At 39.3% G+C, this 13,192-nt stretch overlaps 1 protein-coding gene across 1 annotated transcript in view; it reads left to right on the top strand.

The window, feature by feature from the left end:
- LOC119661658 (5-hydroxytryptamine receptor) overlaps positions 1–13,192 on the top strand; it is a 634,419-nt gene that overhangs the window by 355,656 nt on the left and 265,571 nt on the right. Inside the window, 1 exon segment of the mRNA XM_038071091.1 lies at positions 613–1,041. Within this exon segment, the coding sequence (XP_037927019.1) occupies positions 1,020–1,041 (22 nt within the window). The 5' untranslated portion in view covers positions 613–1,019.

The following is a 13,192-nucleotide window of genomic DNA, read 5'->3' as shown; positions in this document are numbered from 1 at the left end:
CTTAACCAATGATTGAAATGGAACGCGAAAGAAAAAATTCTAAGCAATGACGCGTGGTTACATTGGTTACATTACCTTAATTGTGCTAATTATTTATTAATATAATAATAATAATAATAATCGTTGGCGCAACAATCCATGTTGGATCAGGGCCTTGAAGTGTGTTAGAGCACTTCATTCAAGACCGTAATTTATTAATATAATCTTGTTTAAAGTGTGGGTAGAAATGGTTCGAGGTGACATTGCCACTGTGTTGTTTTTCATTAAGTCAAGGCTGAAAATGGTATCATGCTTGCGAGAAATTTGTAACTATACTTTCGTGGGTGTACCATCTAATCAAAATATTCAGGACAAAGAAAACCTGAAGATTAGGCATTCAACCAAAAACTGAGATGATTAATTGAACTCCCTGAGAAACCTGCCAGACGAATCTGATTGCATGTCCTGGGGCAATCAGAATTAGGGTGACTTCACATTTCACGCTCCATTACCTGAACATTCATATGAACGAAACTTTACTCTGTTTTCTTTAATGCGGCGAAAGCATTTACAGTATCCATGCACATGTACTTATATTCTAATACAACAAAACTATTTCATTTCTATTTGCAGATGGACATATGAAGCTGCATATGAGGGGCAACAGGCCCCACACCTCGGCCAAAATGCAAGACCCAATATTAAACAACAAAATGCTTTCACTTCAAGAATGTAATGAAACTGCGCTTCCATGCAACGGGGAAAAAGCTGTTTTCTAGTACCAACAAGCTCACAAATATAACTCCAACGTTACACAACTGCATCTACTCCCAGCCTGCGGATTTAAGACTTCCGGAGAAGAAGAGGAAATATATGTAGAAAACGGTCACAATACACGCAGCCAGTCAGCAGCTAGGACTTCGTGACAACAGGCCCACAACAACAAATAGGAATATTCCGAATCAAACAGTCTCCAATCTGCACAACGTAATAATTGGCATCACACAATTCTCCTGAGGAGTCTTCCATATTCTAGCAGGATGGCAGCGAAAGCATTAAAACGTGAGTTTTCCTCTTACACTAGTGTTCTATCTTTTTTGAATAAGTTTGTAAAGGCAAGACCTTCGAGAACGGGCAAGGACTGCATGCTCATATTTCTGTAATATCTAACATGTACCGAGGATAGTTTATACACTAGGCGTCTACGTTGTAAGATGCACTCATGTGATGTTGACGTTGTATTGCAACCTTTAGGGAGGCGGTCTTGCTCGAATGTTACAAGTGATGCCTGAGTTAACTTAGTTTGACTTTTTGCGTCCCAGTTGATCCATTTCCGTGCGGACTGAGAGTAGGGTTTACATTTGGGTACGAATCGTCATTGTTTCTCGTCGTCCCAATGATGTAAGGCAACCATGGTCTTGGGAATATTGAAAGTGAAGCAGGATTTCGTCGAGTTGAAACGCGAAGAAAATGTAGTACGAAATTTTGTTGTTTGTTTTGTTTTGTTTTGTTAAAAACAAGTCGGAATACCGGAAGCTCGCGCTTCGAGTATAAAGGTTTTGCTGTTCATCTTATCTAAGAAATTTCAACGCACATTTTTCTATCCGTATATAGCTACAGATCCAGTATACTCCTTCATATTTTTCCAAACTACGAGACATACGTACATATTTCAACAAACTGCCTATTTCCGAATATTGTACATTTATATGCACGTATATAAATTGATCGTACCCATATTTCCGATTTACTTCTTATATCTATCTGAATTAGGTACTACCCGCAAAGTCCATTAGCACGCATATACTATATACCTAGCATACCCACATGTCTCATTGGAATAATTGATATTCATATATATATAAACGACTAAAAAACTAAAACAGAATAATCCTTTTCCACCCAATTCATACGAACGTTGTGGTATTGACGAATTGATATGTGATGATGACAGTCATGTAGGTTGTAGAGTGCATGAAATTCACAAAAAATTGTAAAGTTTTACCCCCTATAACTTTGTTAATAATAGTTGCATTTTCTTCAAATTTGACCAAATTGTGCACCATATTCTTCATTATACCTATGCTAAATTTTGTACTTCTGCGATGAATATAAGGGGGTGTCCGGTAAATTTCTAAAATGTGGAAACATACTATTATTACCATTATTTGTGCAGATATCGGAACCGGATATATTTTGAGGCTTAGATTTCATAGAGATGCACTACTGTGATTTTTTTCACCCAATATCAAATATTGAACCAGTTTCGAAAAGTACTGATTGAGACCTTTCATTTGATACCCCACATGGCTACATTCTGTGAAAAAAAATTTTGCAGCCTCCTTGCACCTGTATGGGGAGCCCCCCTTAGACTTAACACAAAATGGCGCCAGTTGCTGCATGTAAAGAGAACGACAGATCACATACTCTTACCAATTTTCGTGACAATCGGTCCAGCCGTTTCCGAATAAATCGGGTGTGACAGACAGACGGACATGCAGACAGATCGACAGACAGACAGACAGACAGACGGACAGACAGACATCGAATCGATTCTAATAAGGTTTTGTTTCACACAAAACGTTAAAAAGATACCTAGAGAAGCATGCTTCTCAACACTCAGCGATAAATAAATAACTTTTGAAAATGCAATGTTTCCTCTGTTTGTACATACATATACATATGTTATCTACATTAATAGATGAAAATTCCAATAAATAAAACAAATCGCGAAAAATTATTCCACAGACGTTAAACGCATTAACAAAGAGTAAGCCTTGACAGCCACCTGCAAAGCGCTGAGGAATTGCTTAAGGACTAACCGATCGAGGTTTGACTCAAGAGCGCAACCGCGCAATAATGAAATCGAAATTCAGTATTTAGGCTAAATCAATTATTACGAAACATGGGGGAAGATGTGGTCTATGAATCTCTATTATCAATATAGCAAGTGGCGCCATTTTGTATTGAGTTTGAGGTGGGCTCCCCACACGTGTGAGAGGGAGATGTACATTTTTTTTTTCACTGACCATATTCATGTGGAGTAATAAATGGAAGGGCTCCATTAGTACTTCTGGAAATTGATCTTATTTCTGATATTGGGTGAACAAAGGGAAGCGAAAGCGGAAAATGAAGAACCTAGAATCTATCCAACCCAAAAATCTAGGCACCAAAATACACCCCATCCCGATATCTGCTCAAATGAATTTATTGCACCCTAAGACGTGTATGACATTATCATCATATAAATTGGGCTTAAATGAGCGGTGTGGGGAAGGGGTCCATGCGGATATTTTAGTTTTCCGTTGTTAGTGTTTTTTAGTTATTTGCATATCAGTATGAATTATTCGAGACAGACATGTACGTACATATATATATGCTAATAAAGTTTGTTTACGTTAGTACCAGTGGTTGAGCCGGACCTTCAGTCTGGCTAAGTGTTAATTAGCGGAATACTCAATTTTTTCCACTATTGCCCTGGTCTCTAATCCTTTATAGGAGATCAGCGTTGCGGAAATATCAGGGAGCACCGTGTGTACCTATATCTCAGAATTTTAAACTGAGACCACTGAAACAGATTAATGCTGCGTGATTCGGCTGAGCCCCTATATTTGAATTATATGAGCCCAAACAGGCTTAAGCACCGATTTCTAGATCAACAACTTACAGTTCAAAGAAAATGGTGATTTTTTGTGAAGCATTCACAGAAAGTTTCTGAATTTAAGTTTAAGTGGTTGATTGTTGACCTCTACGTGCTATTTCCAGGTGAGTCTTATATCGAGGTGTATCCCCAGGTATTTAACTTGATAGGGATACAACGATGTTGTTAATCTTCACTTGAGGACAATTTATTTCTCTCGAAGTGAAAGTTACTTGAATACACTTCGATTCGTTAACTCTCTCCACATCTGAACCCAGTTTTCTACTTGCCTCAGATAGTCATTCCAGTTACAAAAAACTAGTTTTGGGTCTGCGTGCGAACTTGAGATTGCGGTGTCGTCAGCAAAGGTAGCTGTGGTGATTAACCCGCTAGCAGGAAAATCGGCTGTGTAGATAAGGCCGAGTACACTCCCCTGAGGAACTCCTGCTCTTATATTATTCACTGATGATATCCGTATATTTCACGGTATTAACAGAATATGGGAACAACTAGGGAGTAGATGATTTTATTAATGAGACCTGAGTGCCAAACCTTGTCGAATGCTTGCGCCACATCTAGAAATGCTGCTGTACAATATCTTCTGGCTTCAAGAGCATTGCTCATTTCTGATACAATCCAGTAGACTTATTCTATTGTACTGTGCTGTTTTCTAAATCCGAATTGGTATCCAGGTATAACATTGATGTCTGCTAAGATTGGCAATAACTCCTGGAGAAGTAGTTTTTTGAATACTTTCGATATTGTCAGAAGAAGGCTTATCGGTCTGTACGATTTGACTTGGAATCATTGGTATAATCACATTCTTTCAACAATTTGGGAAATATCCCATTCTCAAGATTTCATTGAAGATACAGCACAATAATTTGAGGGCTTAATATGAAAGAAGTAACTGAATCATACCCTGGAACCTTTCCAGGGTTGATTTTTTCTTTAATGGTGCTTTCAACATCTTTCAGGGAAGTTCGCAGGTGGCTTTGCTTGGTGCGAATTGGATATCTGGCAAGTTAAAGTGGCATTTGAAGATAGATTGGTTGAAATACGTCTTCCAAGTGGACTGCCAATGCTTTGGCTTTGTCCTCATTACCTGTAGCCTAATTGCCTGCTATGATTTTTACCGGCGACTCTAGGGACCTTGGTCTATTATTCCTTTTGGTTGCTTTCCACAACAAATTATCATTCATCTTAGAATCAGACAGCCCGCCCAGGAGTCGCTGAATACCCAATTTCTGATCCTCAATAAGCGACCTATGAGGTTGCTATTCCCTTCGTGCTCGTCTTTTATTCCCTAAAATCATAGGTACTTATTCACAGCCGAGTCATCTGGTGTCCGACATCCAGTCACGATGACAAATTCCTCTGCCCCAGCGAGATTTGAACCGCGACCTTACCTTCCGCTACGACAGCCCAGCGCTCTAACCACTTGAGCCATCCAGACACAAAAAATACAAAATTTTATTTCAAATAACTAATAAAAAATAAAATTTTAAATAATTGTTTTTTTAAATTAATGTATATGTTAGCCATTTTTTTTTGTCTTCTCTTCCACTATATTCGTTCGCAGGATCACCTTTCAGACTGAAAATTTCACTTTTTCGTGGTGCGATAATTCAAATGAGATCGATTCGGAGCTCATCACCCCTTGTCTTAACCACTGTGATACACAGTTCCAAATGACAATTTAGAAAAACGTTTAGTTATTAAGGTTAGGTTTTACCGAGCAGATACAATGATCAAATGCGAGAAGTACGGGGCATCCGCGCCAGACGCGTAAGTTTTTGCCAAGGACGGACAAGTCTTGTCATCGTTAGGCATAACAAAAACAGTCCTTACAACTACACCAAGTGGTTTATCAACTTATGCTAAATGTTTGGGTCAGCGACTCAACGTCTGATGATTTTCAAGAAGACATTAATTGCCCCATACATATCAAAGGAGATCACGCAGTGTAGCCGCTATAGAGATGTAATGTTTGCTGAGTAAGATTCGCTCCGCCGGCGCCGTCCTCCTAGGCCGGATAGCCTAATACCCCCAAAATATCATGGGCTGATATATAAGATAGGTACACTTTAGACAAACCAGAAGTCGATAAAAGAATCGTTGGAACCATGGCCATCAGTTGCACTAACTTTACCTTGACTTCAAGGCCGATTATGGTAAAATTTTACTATGAGAGAATTTAGTTTCCTGATAAAACTAAGAAAATTACTTTGATAAGATTTTTTTCTATAATTCAATCATGAATTGAAATAAATAATTGTGCAATTGAGCATGTTTTTTCCGCCAAAAAATTAACGAAAAAGCATTAATGAAAGTGGTTACTTTATGACAAGTTTTTTCAAAAATTGAAATTACTCGTCTAATTCTATATAAGATGAGCTACAAAATCATATATAATATGTAACATAAAGATACATTCATTTATAACGGTAAACATCTTTAAAAACTTTAAGCACGTTTTTTTTCCATTCAATTATGCTTATATAAGCAACACATAAAACCTTTGATAGCTGAATCTTTCAACGTTCGGTTCCCCAGCTTGTTTAACGTAACCTTGGAAAAAGTGATGATGGTGATCAAATAACACTGATCAGCGGAAAACAATAAATAAGAGAATATAACCGTTACTTCGTTGATAATTTCTTCTATTGAGGGTCGAGAATTACGACCGACAAGAGCTATGACGACGAAATCTGCGCAGGGTTTTTTTGCAAGCCAAGAGAGCCTATTTCAACTTGTATAAGACGATGATTTTAACAGTGTTCATGTACTTCTTGGACTATTGCATTCTTCGCAAGAATAATTATTAGCCGCGTTTCGGAGAGGAATCCACCTAAGAATTTTTGACCAGCTACTACAGAATGGATGATTCCGTTGCCCATGTAACGATGAAATTTTTGAGCGATACTACGGCCGTGACTCATTAAGTTGCATATCCGAATGAGTGAGGATGATCGGTCCCGGCTTGTTATCGGAGTATCTCCATTGATATTGCGAGCAAGACTCGAAAATGCACGAGAATTTTGCAAATTTAGTGACTAGTGGTCGTACGAACTGCAAACTGCAAACTGTTCAAAATCCATTGTAGATAACGTATTCAATGTGTATTCACGCAATATGACTTATTTGATCCTTTGGCTAGTCCTCAAATTGATCATACTATTATATTTATGCGGTGTTCCTAACAACTATGTGTCAATTAACTCCTTCATGGAGACTTAAGATAGTTAACACAGTAGTCCTAACCCACAGATTAAGATATGGGCGCAGACCGCGCGCGGGAAATAAAGAATTCTGCTGAATTCTAAAGAATCAGTGCCTAATAGATGCAATGGTTTCACTTGGTCATAATCATCGTACCTCTAGGGGATCCTTTACCCTCTACGAAATTTTATAATGGTAAACCCTTGGTTGCAAATTCATGATCCGAGGTGTGTAAATCGCTGATTTCTGAGCAGGGCACTTCCACTGTCAGTAACGGTTTCTATTTCGTTAGGATCGGCACACGAAAACTGTGTCTTATTTAGATTCAGCCTGAGACCATGTAGCTTGAAACGCAAGGAAAACGTCATCTTCATAAAACAGCGCATATGGCGCTAGATGCTGGATGTCCGGTGAACAGAGGGGAGTGATGAGAGGGTGCTTCCGTGATGAACTCCGATAAATACACAATGCAGCTTTGATCCATCCGCCACACTTCGAAACTTACTTTACGGATCATGGTAGAGCAATTTAATCCAGGGAATGATTGCTTCTGGCACTAGGTGTTGCCTTAAAGTATACCAGATAAGTTCGTGTGGCATACGGTCAAACGCGCGCTCCAGAAATCCAATGTAAAGAGGGCGGTGCTGCCTACTGTGTTTCCCCATGAGTAACCGCGATGATTGCATTGCATCACTAGTTCCGCAGTTCTTGACAAAACCCGGCTTCACAGTTATTTGAATAATATCGAGAGTAAATAAAAATAAAACTAGGTAGCTTGCTCCTACTACAATATATTTTAATAGTTAGTAAATACGTATTTCGAAAGCTACTTACTTTCTTCCTCAGTACTTAAGCTACTAAATCATTAGGAAGTTTTTCCTGATTTTTAAATAAAACAAATTAAAGGTCTGTAGGGACAGATTATAAAAAGTTGCTTAAAAGCTACAGATCCGTATGTGGGTACAGATTCTAAAAGGTAAAGAGAAAAACGTAAAAAGGTCCACATGCAGGTAGGGATAATATAATAACTTTTGGGTTCATGGCCATCAATTATCAATAGTTAGTGGGTGGTGCGGTCCCTGTGTTTGTTAGCGAGTTTTTTGATTAGCCTTGATGCACAATTCCCTCCATCTGTGTTCATCAGTTTTGTGGCATCCTTTCGCAATATTTCCAAGCTCTCCCATGCGTCCAAAGTGGGTGGCTTATTCACTTGTCGTACCAGCTCAAGATTTGCCCTCGTCACAGAATGCCCCTCCTCTATGACGTGCATCGCAACCGAAGAACGTACCGTGTTGGCTCCTCGTCTTTCTCCCTTCTCTACTTCCTTTAGGTGTTCTTGGAACCTAGTCGTGATGAGGCGTTTTGTCTGGCCAATGTAGACCATCTCGCAGTCATTGCAGCTGATCTTGCAAATCCCACTTTTTTCCTCTTCCGTTAATGGGTCCTTTTCGCTCCCTAATTGTCTTTTAAGGGTTGCATCTCTGCTTGATCCGACCACTTTTATATTGTATTTCCCTGGGAGAGATTTTATTCTATAAAAGTCTTTGGATAATGGTATGCTCACCCATTTTGTATCAGCTAGAGTGCTTTCTTGCTCGAACAATGTTGAATGTTGGTTTTTCCATATCTGGTCTTTCTTTCTCTTGATCAGCTTTTCGATTTTTTCGACCGTGTAACCATTCTTGATAGCTGTATCAAGTATGAACATTCTTTCTTTGTAGAAGCCATCTTTGTTTAGGGGGTATGTGCAGAGACGGTGCACCATTGAGTTGTAGGCAGCCATTTGTTGTGTTGCGGTATGAGCCGAAGTTGCTGGTATCGTTCTTTGGGTTGCCGTTGGCTTCCTGTATATCTCGAATTCGAGTTTTAACTATATTATCGAGAGTAAAGTTGTCAAAAATGCGTTAAAATCTTCATGGTATGGGACAGGATTCGGATCGAGCGGTAATTTGAACACTTTACCGAATTACATATTTTTCCCATATTGGTCACCCGGGGGAACTCTTCCACGCAGCGCGTACAGACAGATTGGTTACTTCTATTCATTTGTACATCCTGGGAATCATCATTAAGACCAATAAGAAAGGCACCAAACTTTACTCCCAAAATTTATAAGAATAGATGCATGTTCTATAGTATGTCGCAAAGGTACTAGCAAAATCATCCTGGTACACATAATTTTTTTTGTGCGTCCACATCAATTTCAAGAAAATTTCGACTTCTTCATCAGGGAATGTATCTGAAATGCCCTACCTAATAATTAATAAAAAATTGCACGTACTGCGTGGATATAAAATTTCAGCGAATTCCAAAACAGAAAACGGAGTTCAACGGTCCTAAATTTGATTACCGGCAATTGTTCATTTCGTTGTAGATGAGGCCCTTCGTACCACCTTAGCTAAAGGGCATGGAGGGTTCAATGGACGATGGCATTTTCTTCAAACACCTCGACGACGCTGATGACATCTGTTTGCTCTCTCACCGAGTCATAGACTAATTCTAGACTGAATTCTTTAGATAGATAGATAGATAGTACGACGATATTACTTAAAAGAAACTGATAGCCTTCTGATTGCAAGGACAACTAACTTTCCAACACGAAAGGAAAAAAATGCAACCGGAATTTACTGTAATTTTACTGCACCCTAAAATATGTAGAGTATATTCTGTATATAACAACCGCGCCCGGTAACCCACTTCCCGAGATGCGACCAACATAAGGAAATACTGAAGACTACATCTAAAAATTTGCGACCATGCGAAAATTATTGCTACATCCTGATTTTCGGAATTAGTTCAAGCAACAATGCCGTGGTTCTTAGCTGCAGAGGCACATTTTAGACGACAGCACAGGTTGCAAGGATGATCGCTTTTTGCATCTCCATGTAGAGTCAAGCCGATCGAGGATTTTCAGCGCTTTTTGTAAATCTCTTGTAGCTTCCAGTCTGGTTTGTATCGTCGGCTAAAGGGTCGTTGTCACGAACTTTTTCTTGCTGTTTTTTAACAGTTTTTCAGTCCAGGAGTATGGTAGCAAAAGTGTGATCACACTGTAGTTAAATCCGATCATTAATAATCAGCACTTGCAAGGCAAATAATGCCTTCATCAGTTCTCAAAACGAATTCATTCAAATTAATTATTTTACATTCAAAAGTAACAGCCGAAAACGAACAGCGCCGCCAAGATGCAAATGGTGTAATCTGTGGTAAGAACGAACATTGCCGACGTGGTGCGAAGTTTACCGACCTAAAATCTTCATTCTACATCGAAACTGCTTGCGGATCGGGGCTTGTCTCGTGCGGACTACGCACGTATCTTGATTGTGTTTCCCACTTAGCACTTGTAGAATGATGTATGATATGGAGTCAAAGGTTGATTTATAATTGATGTCGGCTGTCGAGATATTTCATTTTTGGTGGGCAGCCTTCCTTAGCTACGTCAATTGTAAGTTATTTTCTACAGCCTCTGGAGTCTGTGCATCCTTTTTCCGCCTTAGCTTCCAATTTATACACTTCAAGATATTTTAAGATATTCGCGCAGAGAAGTGAGGTGTAAAGGTGAAAGAGGACAAATAATAATAATCCTTAAAGATAAGAAGATATTGTGGAACTAATTTGGGACCGACAATAATGTGATTAAAACGATGCGCTAATACCCTGTGAGTGCTCTCAAAATACTTTGGCTAGTAGTTGTGAAACTTATCAATTCCTGGCGGTTTCCAATTACCTGCCGTTTCAGTTTGAGTGATATCAGACGTGGTCATTTCCGGGAAGTTCTTGCATGGACTCGTAAGGTGTAGGAGCCACGCTGCTTCGAAATTGCAACGGCTGGATTGACTTCAAACACTCCATATTTTCATAAAATACACTTTGGTTTTAGAAGAACAAGGTGTTGTCTGCCCTTGCTGAAAGCTATTTTGATATCCACCTACCAACTCATCTCGAGGAATTCTTCGATTGGCATATCATTGGGTAGATGGTAGTTTCGAATGATTTTGTCAACGCATCTGCGCACTCTCGGTGATGAATTCCCAAGAAGGTCATGAGTGATACGCCCAAGCTCCTTTCTCAACTTTTCAACGCTTTTGTTGGGTCGAAACAACCAGAACGGTAAAGTCCTCTTGCATATACCTCCGTTATTCGCGCCAAGATGTTGGTTATTGAGACGATTAACGGTGATAGCTGCAACGTAGACCAGGCCATAAACCTCTGCAGCAGTAATCACTTGCCAAACCATAGCAATGATGCTGCTAGTTGCTGAAATAAATTTTATTTTTGTGATCCTTGCCCAGTGTCTGGGAGAATCTCAGCATAATGTGTGTACACAACCTGCAATAGGATCAAGGTCTCATTATAAATTGAGCTGACATCCCCAATTACTAAGCTTCTTCTGACTGCTGCATTTATGGAGTGCCTTACAGATGGAGTATTCGAGTTCCTCTTCCGATTAGTTAGGCGACCCCACACCGAGTTGAATTAAAACTTCGTAGAAAATTTGTTGCCTAGGTCGATTATGGATAGTCCTATCTCGGATTGCGTGACCGTACCATCAAAGACGCCTGTCTTGCAATTTTTCCACCATCGGTGTAATCCCATATCTATCGCGGGTATCCTTATTTCGGATCATTTCGTGTTATGTCCAACACAATATCATCGTTCTCATTACTATGAGATGTCGTCCATTAGATTTTATGGTCGGCCAGCACTCAGCACCGTAGAAATCGGCAAAACCGACGACACTGCGGTAAATTTTCGATTTGAGACGTTCGTTGATATGCCATCCTCAAAGAAAATCAGCTGTGGAACGTCACTTCCTCCAAGTTGCGCTAATGCGTGAAACAATTTCATAACGCTGTTTTCCATTGGCTGTTATCATTGACCCGGAATATTTAAATCGCTCAGTTTTGGACAGGTTACTGCCACTAATAGTGGCAGTGTATAGGGCGCTGGGCGTTCATAACAAGAACAAAGGGGAGTGGTGGGAAGGAGCTTCCTTGATGAACCCCGACAGAAACACGAAGCGGTTTTAATATGCCCGCCACACTTCGCACTTTACTTTTCAAATCGTGGTAGAACAATTTGACCCAGCGCATATTCTTCTGGCAATAAGTGGTATTGCACCATATATATCTAACCACTGATATAAATATACATATATATTCATATTTTCTTCTATACATGGGAGTGGAAATCTCAAAAGAAGTCCGTTTGCAGCAGTATGTGGGATTCTCACCCGTTAAAACCACCCCCACTTCTCCGCCTTTATTCCCGCGGGACCACCGTGAACTATTACTTCGTGGGGCGAATCTCTGTTCTACACCAACACGATTAAATGACGCGTCCGCCACATTTTCCGGACTAGGTCCAGTTCCAGAAACTTTTCATGTATCGCAGTGATTGTCGACAAAACATTTTTTGCCCAATGTTGGCTTTGTTTCTGTAAAGTACTTAAACGCACAATTATAAAAAGAAACACAAAAATAATTCCGTCACTTTGTCTTTATTTCTCAAGATCTACACTCTTCTATATCTTCTTCTATTCAACTCTTTCACGGCGTATCTCCGATTCAGATCCTTTCTTATCTTAAAGCGTAAAACTGGACAAGTGGAAGGGTTTCAAGCTAAACCTGTTTTCACATACACATATTCACCACACACATGTATTATTGGAAGATCTCCGTCGAGATCTGTTCCCAATTTTCTCATTTGTGTAGGATTGCAAGCTATGGCAACAAGTCAGTACGTCTACTAATTGCGTGTTACCATGCTCGTCCTACACTTTTAACTAAACCTCTTCCACGACAATTATTACATAGTTTTCATCCGATTGCGCATTGATAATCAATGAGTCGGAGACACTTTAACTCTCATTGCATATTCCGAATACGAAATAAGTGAGAGACATAGAGCTCATATTTTGTCTCAGTTTCAGCCTTTTACACATTTCGATTTCACCACTTAACAGTTTCCATTGAGTATAATACATAAGTCTTTAATATTGTGACGAAAATCACTTTCGAAAAATATGTCTGCCGTCAACTAAAATCATAGTAATGGGAGTTAGCTACGACACCAGAAATTGTATAACAATTGAGTGAATATTTAGATAGAATGCTCGGTAATCGAGTCATCTGTTATCAACTAAATATGTCATAAACATAATGCCAATAAGAAAATTCTGTCAATGTAGCCACGTAATTTTCTTGGAACGTATTCTCATACCTTTCTGGAATATTCCGCAAGGTATAAAAGGGCCGAACGAATTGTGTTCTCAGGGATGTGAGAACATAAGAAAAAAAAAACAAACAAGTAAAAGATAATTGATTTTATTACAAATTGGATTTCAGTAAATAA

The sequence above is a fragment of the Hermetia illucens genome, chromosome 1, assembly GCF_905115235.1.
Source record: "Hermetia illucens chromosome 1, iHerIll2.2.curated.20191125, whole genome shotgun sequence".
NCBI classification, from domain to species: Eukaryota; Metazoa; Arthropoda; class Insecta; order Diptera; family Stratiomyidae; genus Hermetia; species Hermetia illucens.
Note: the sequence above shows the minus strand (reverse complement) of the source record. Positions and strands in the feature narration are given on the sequence as shown.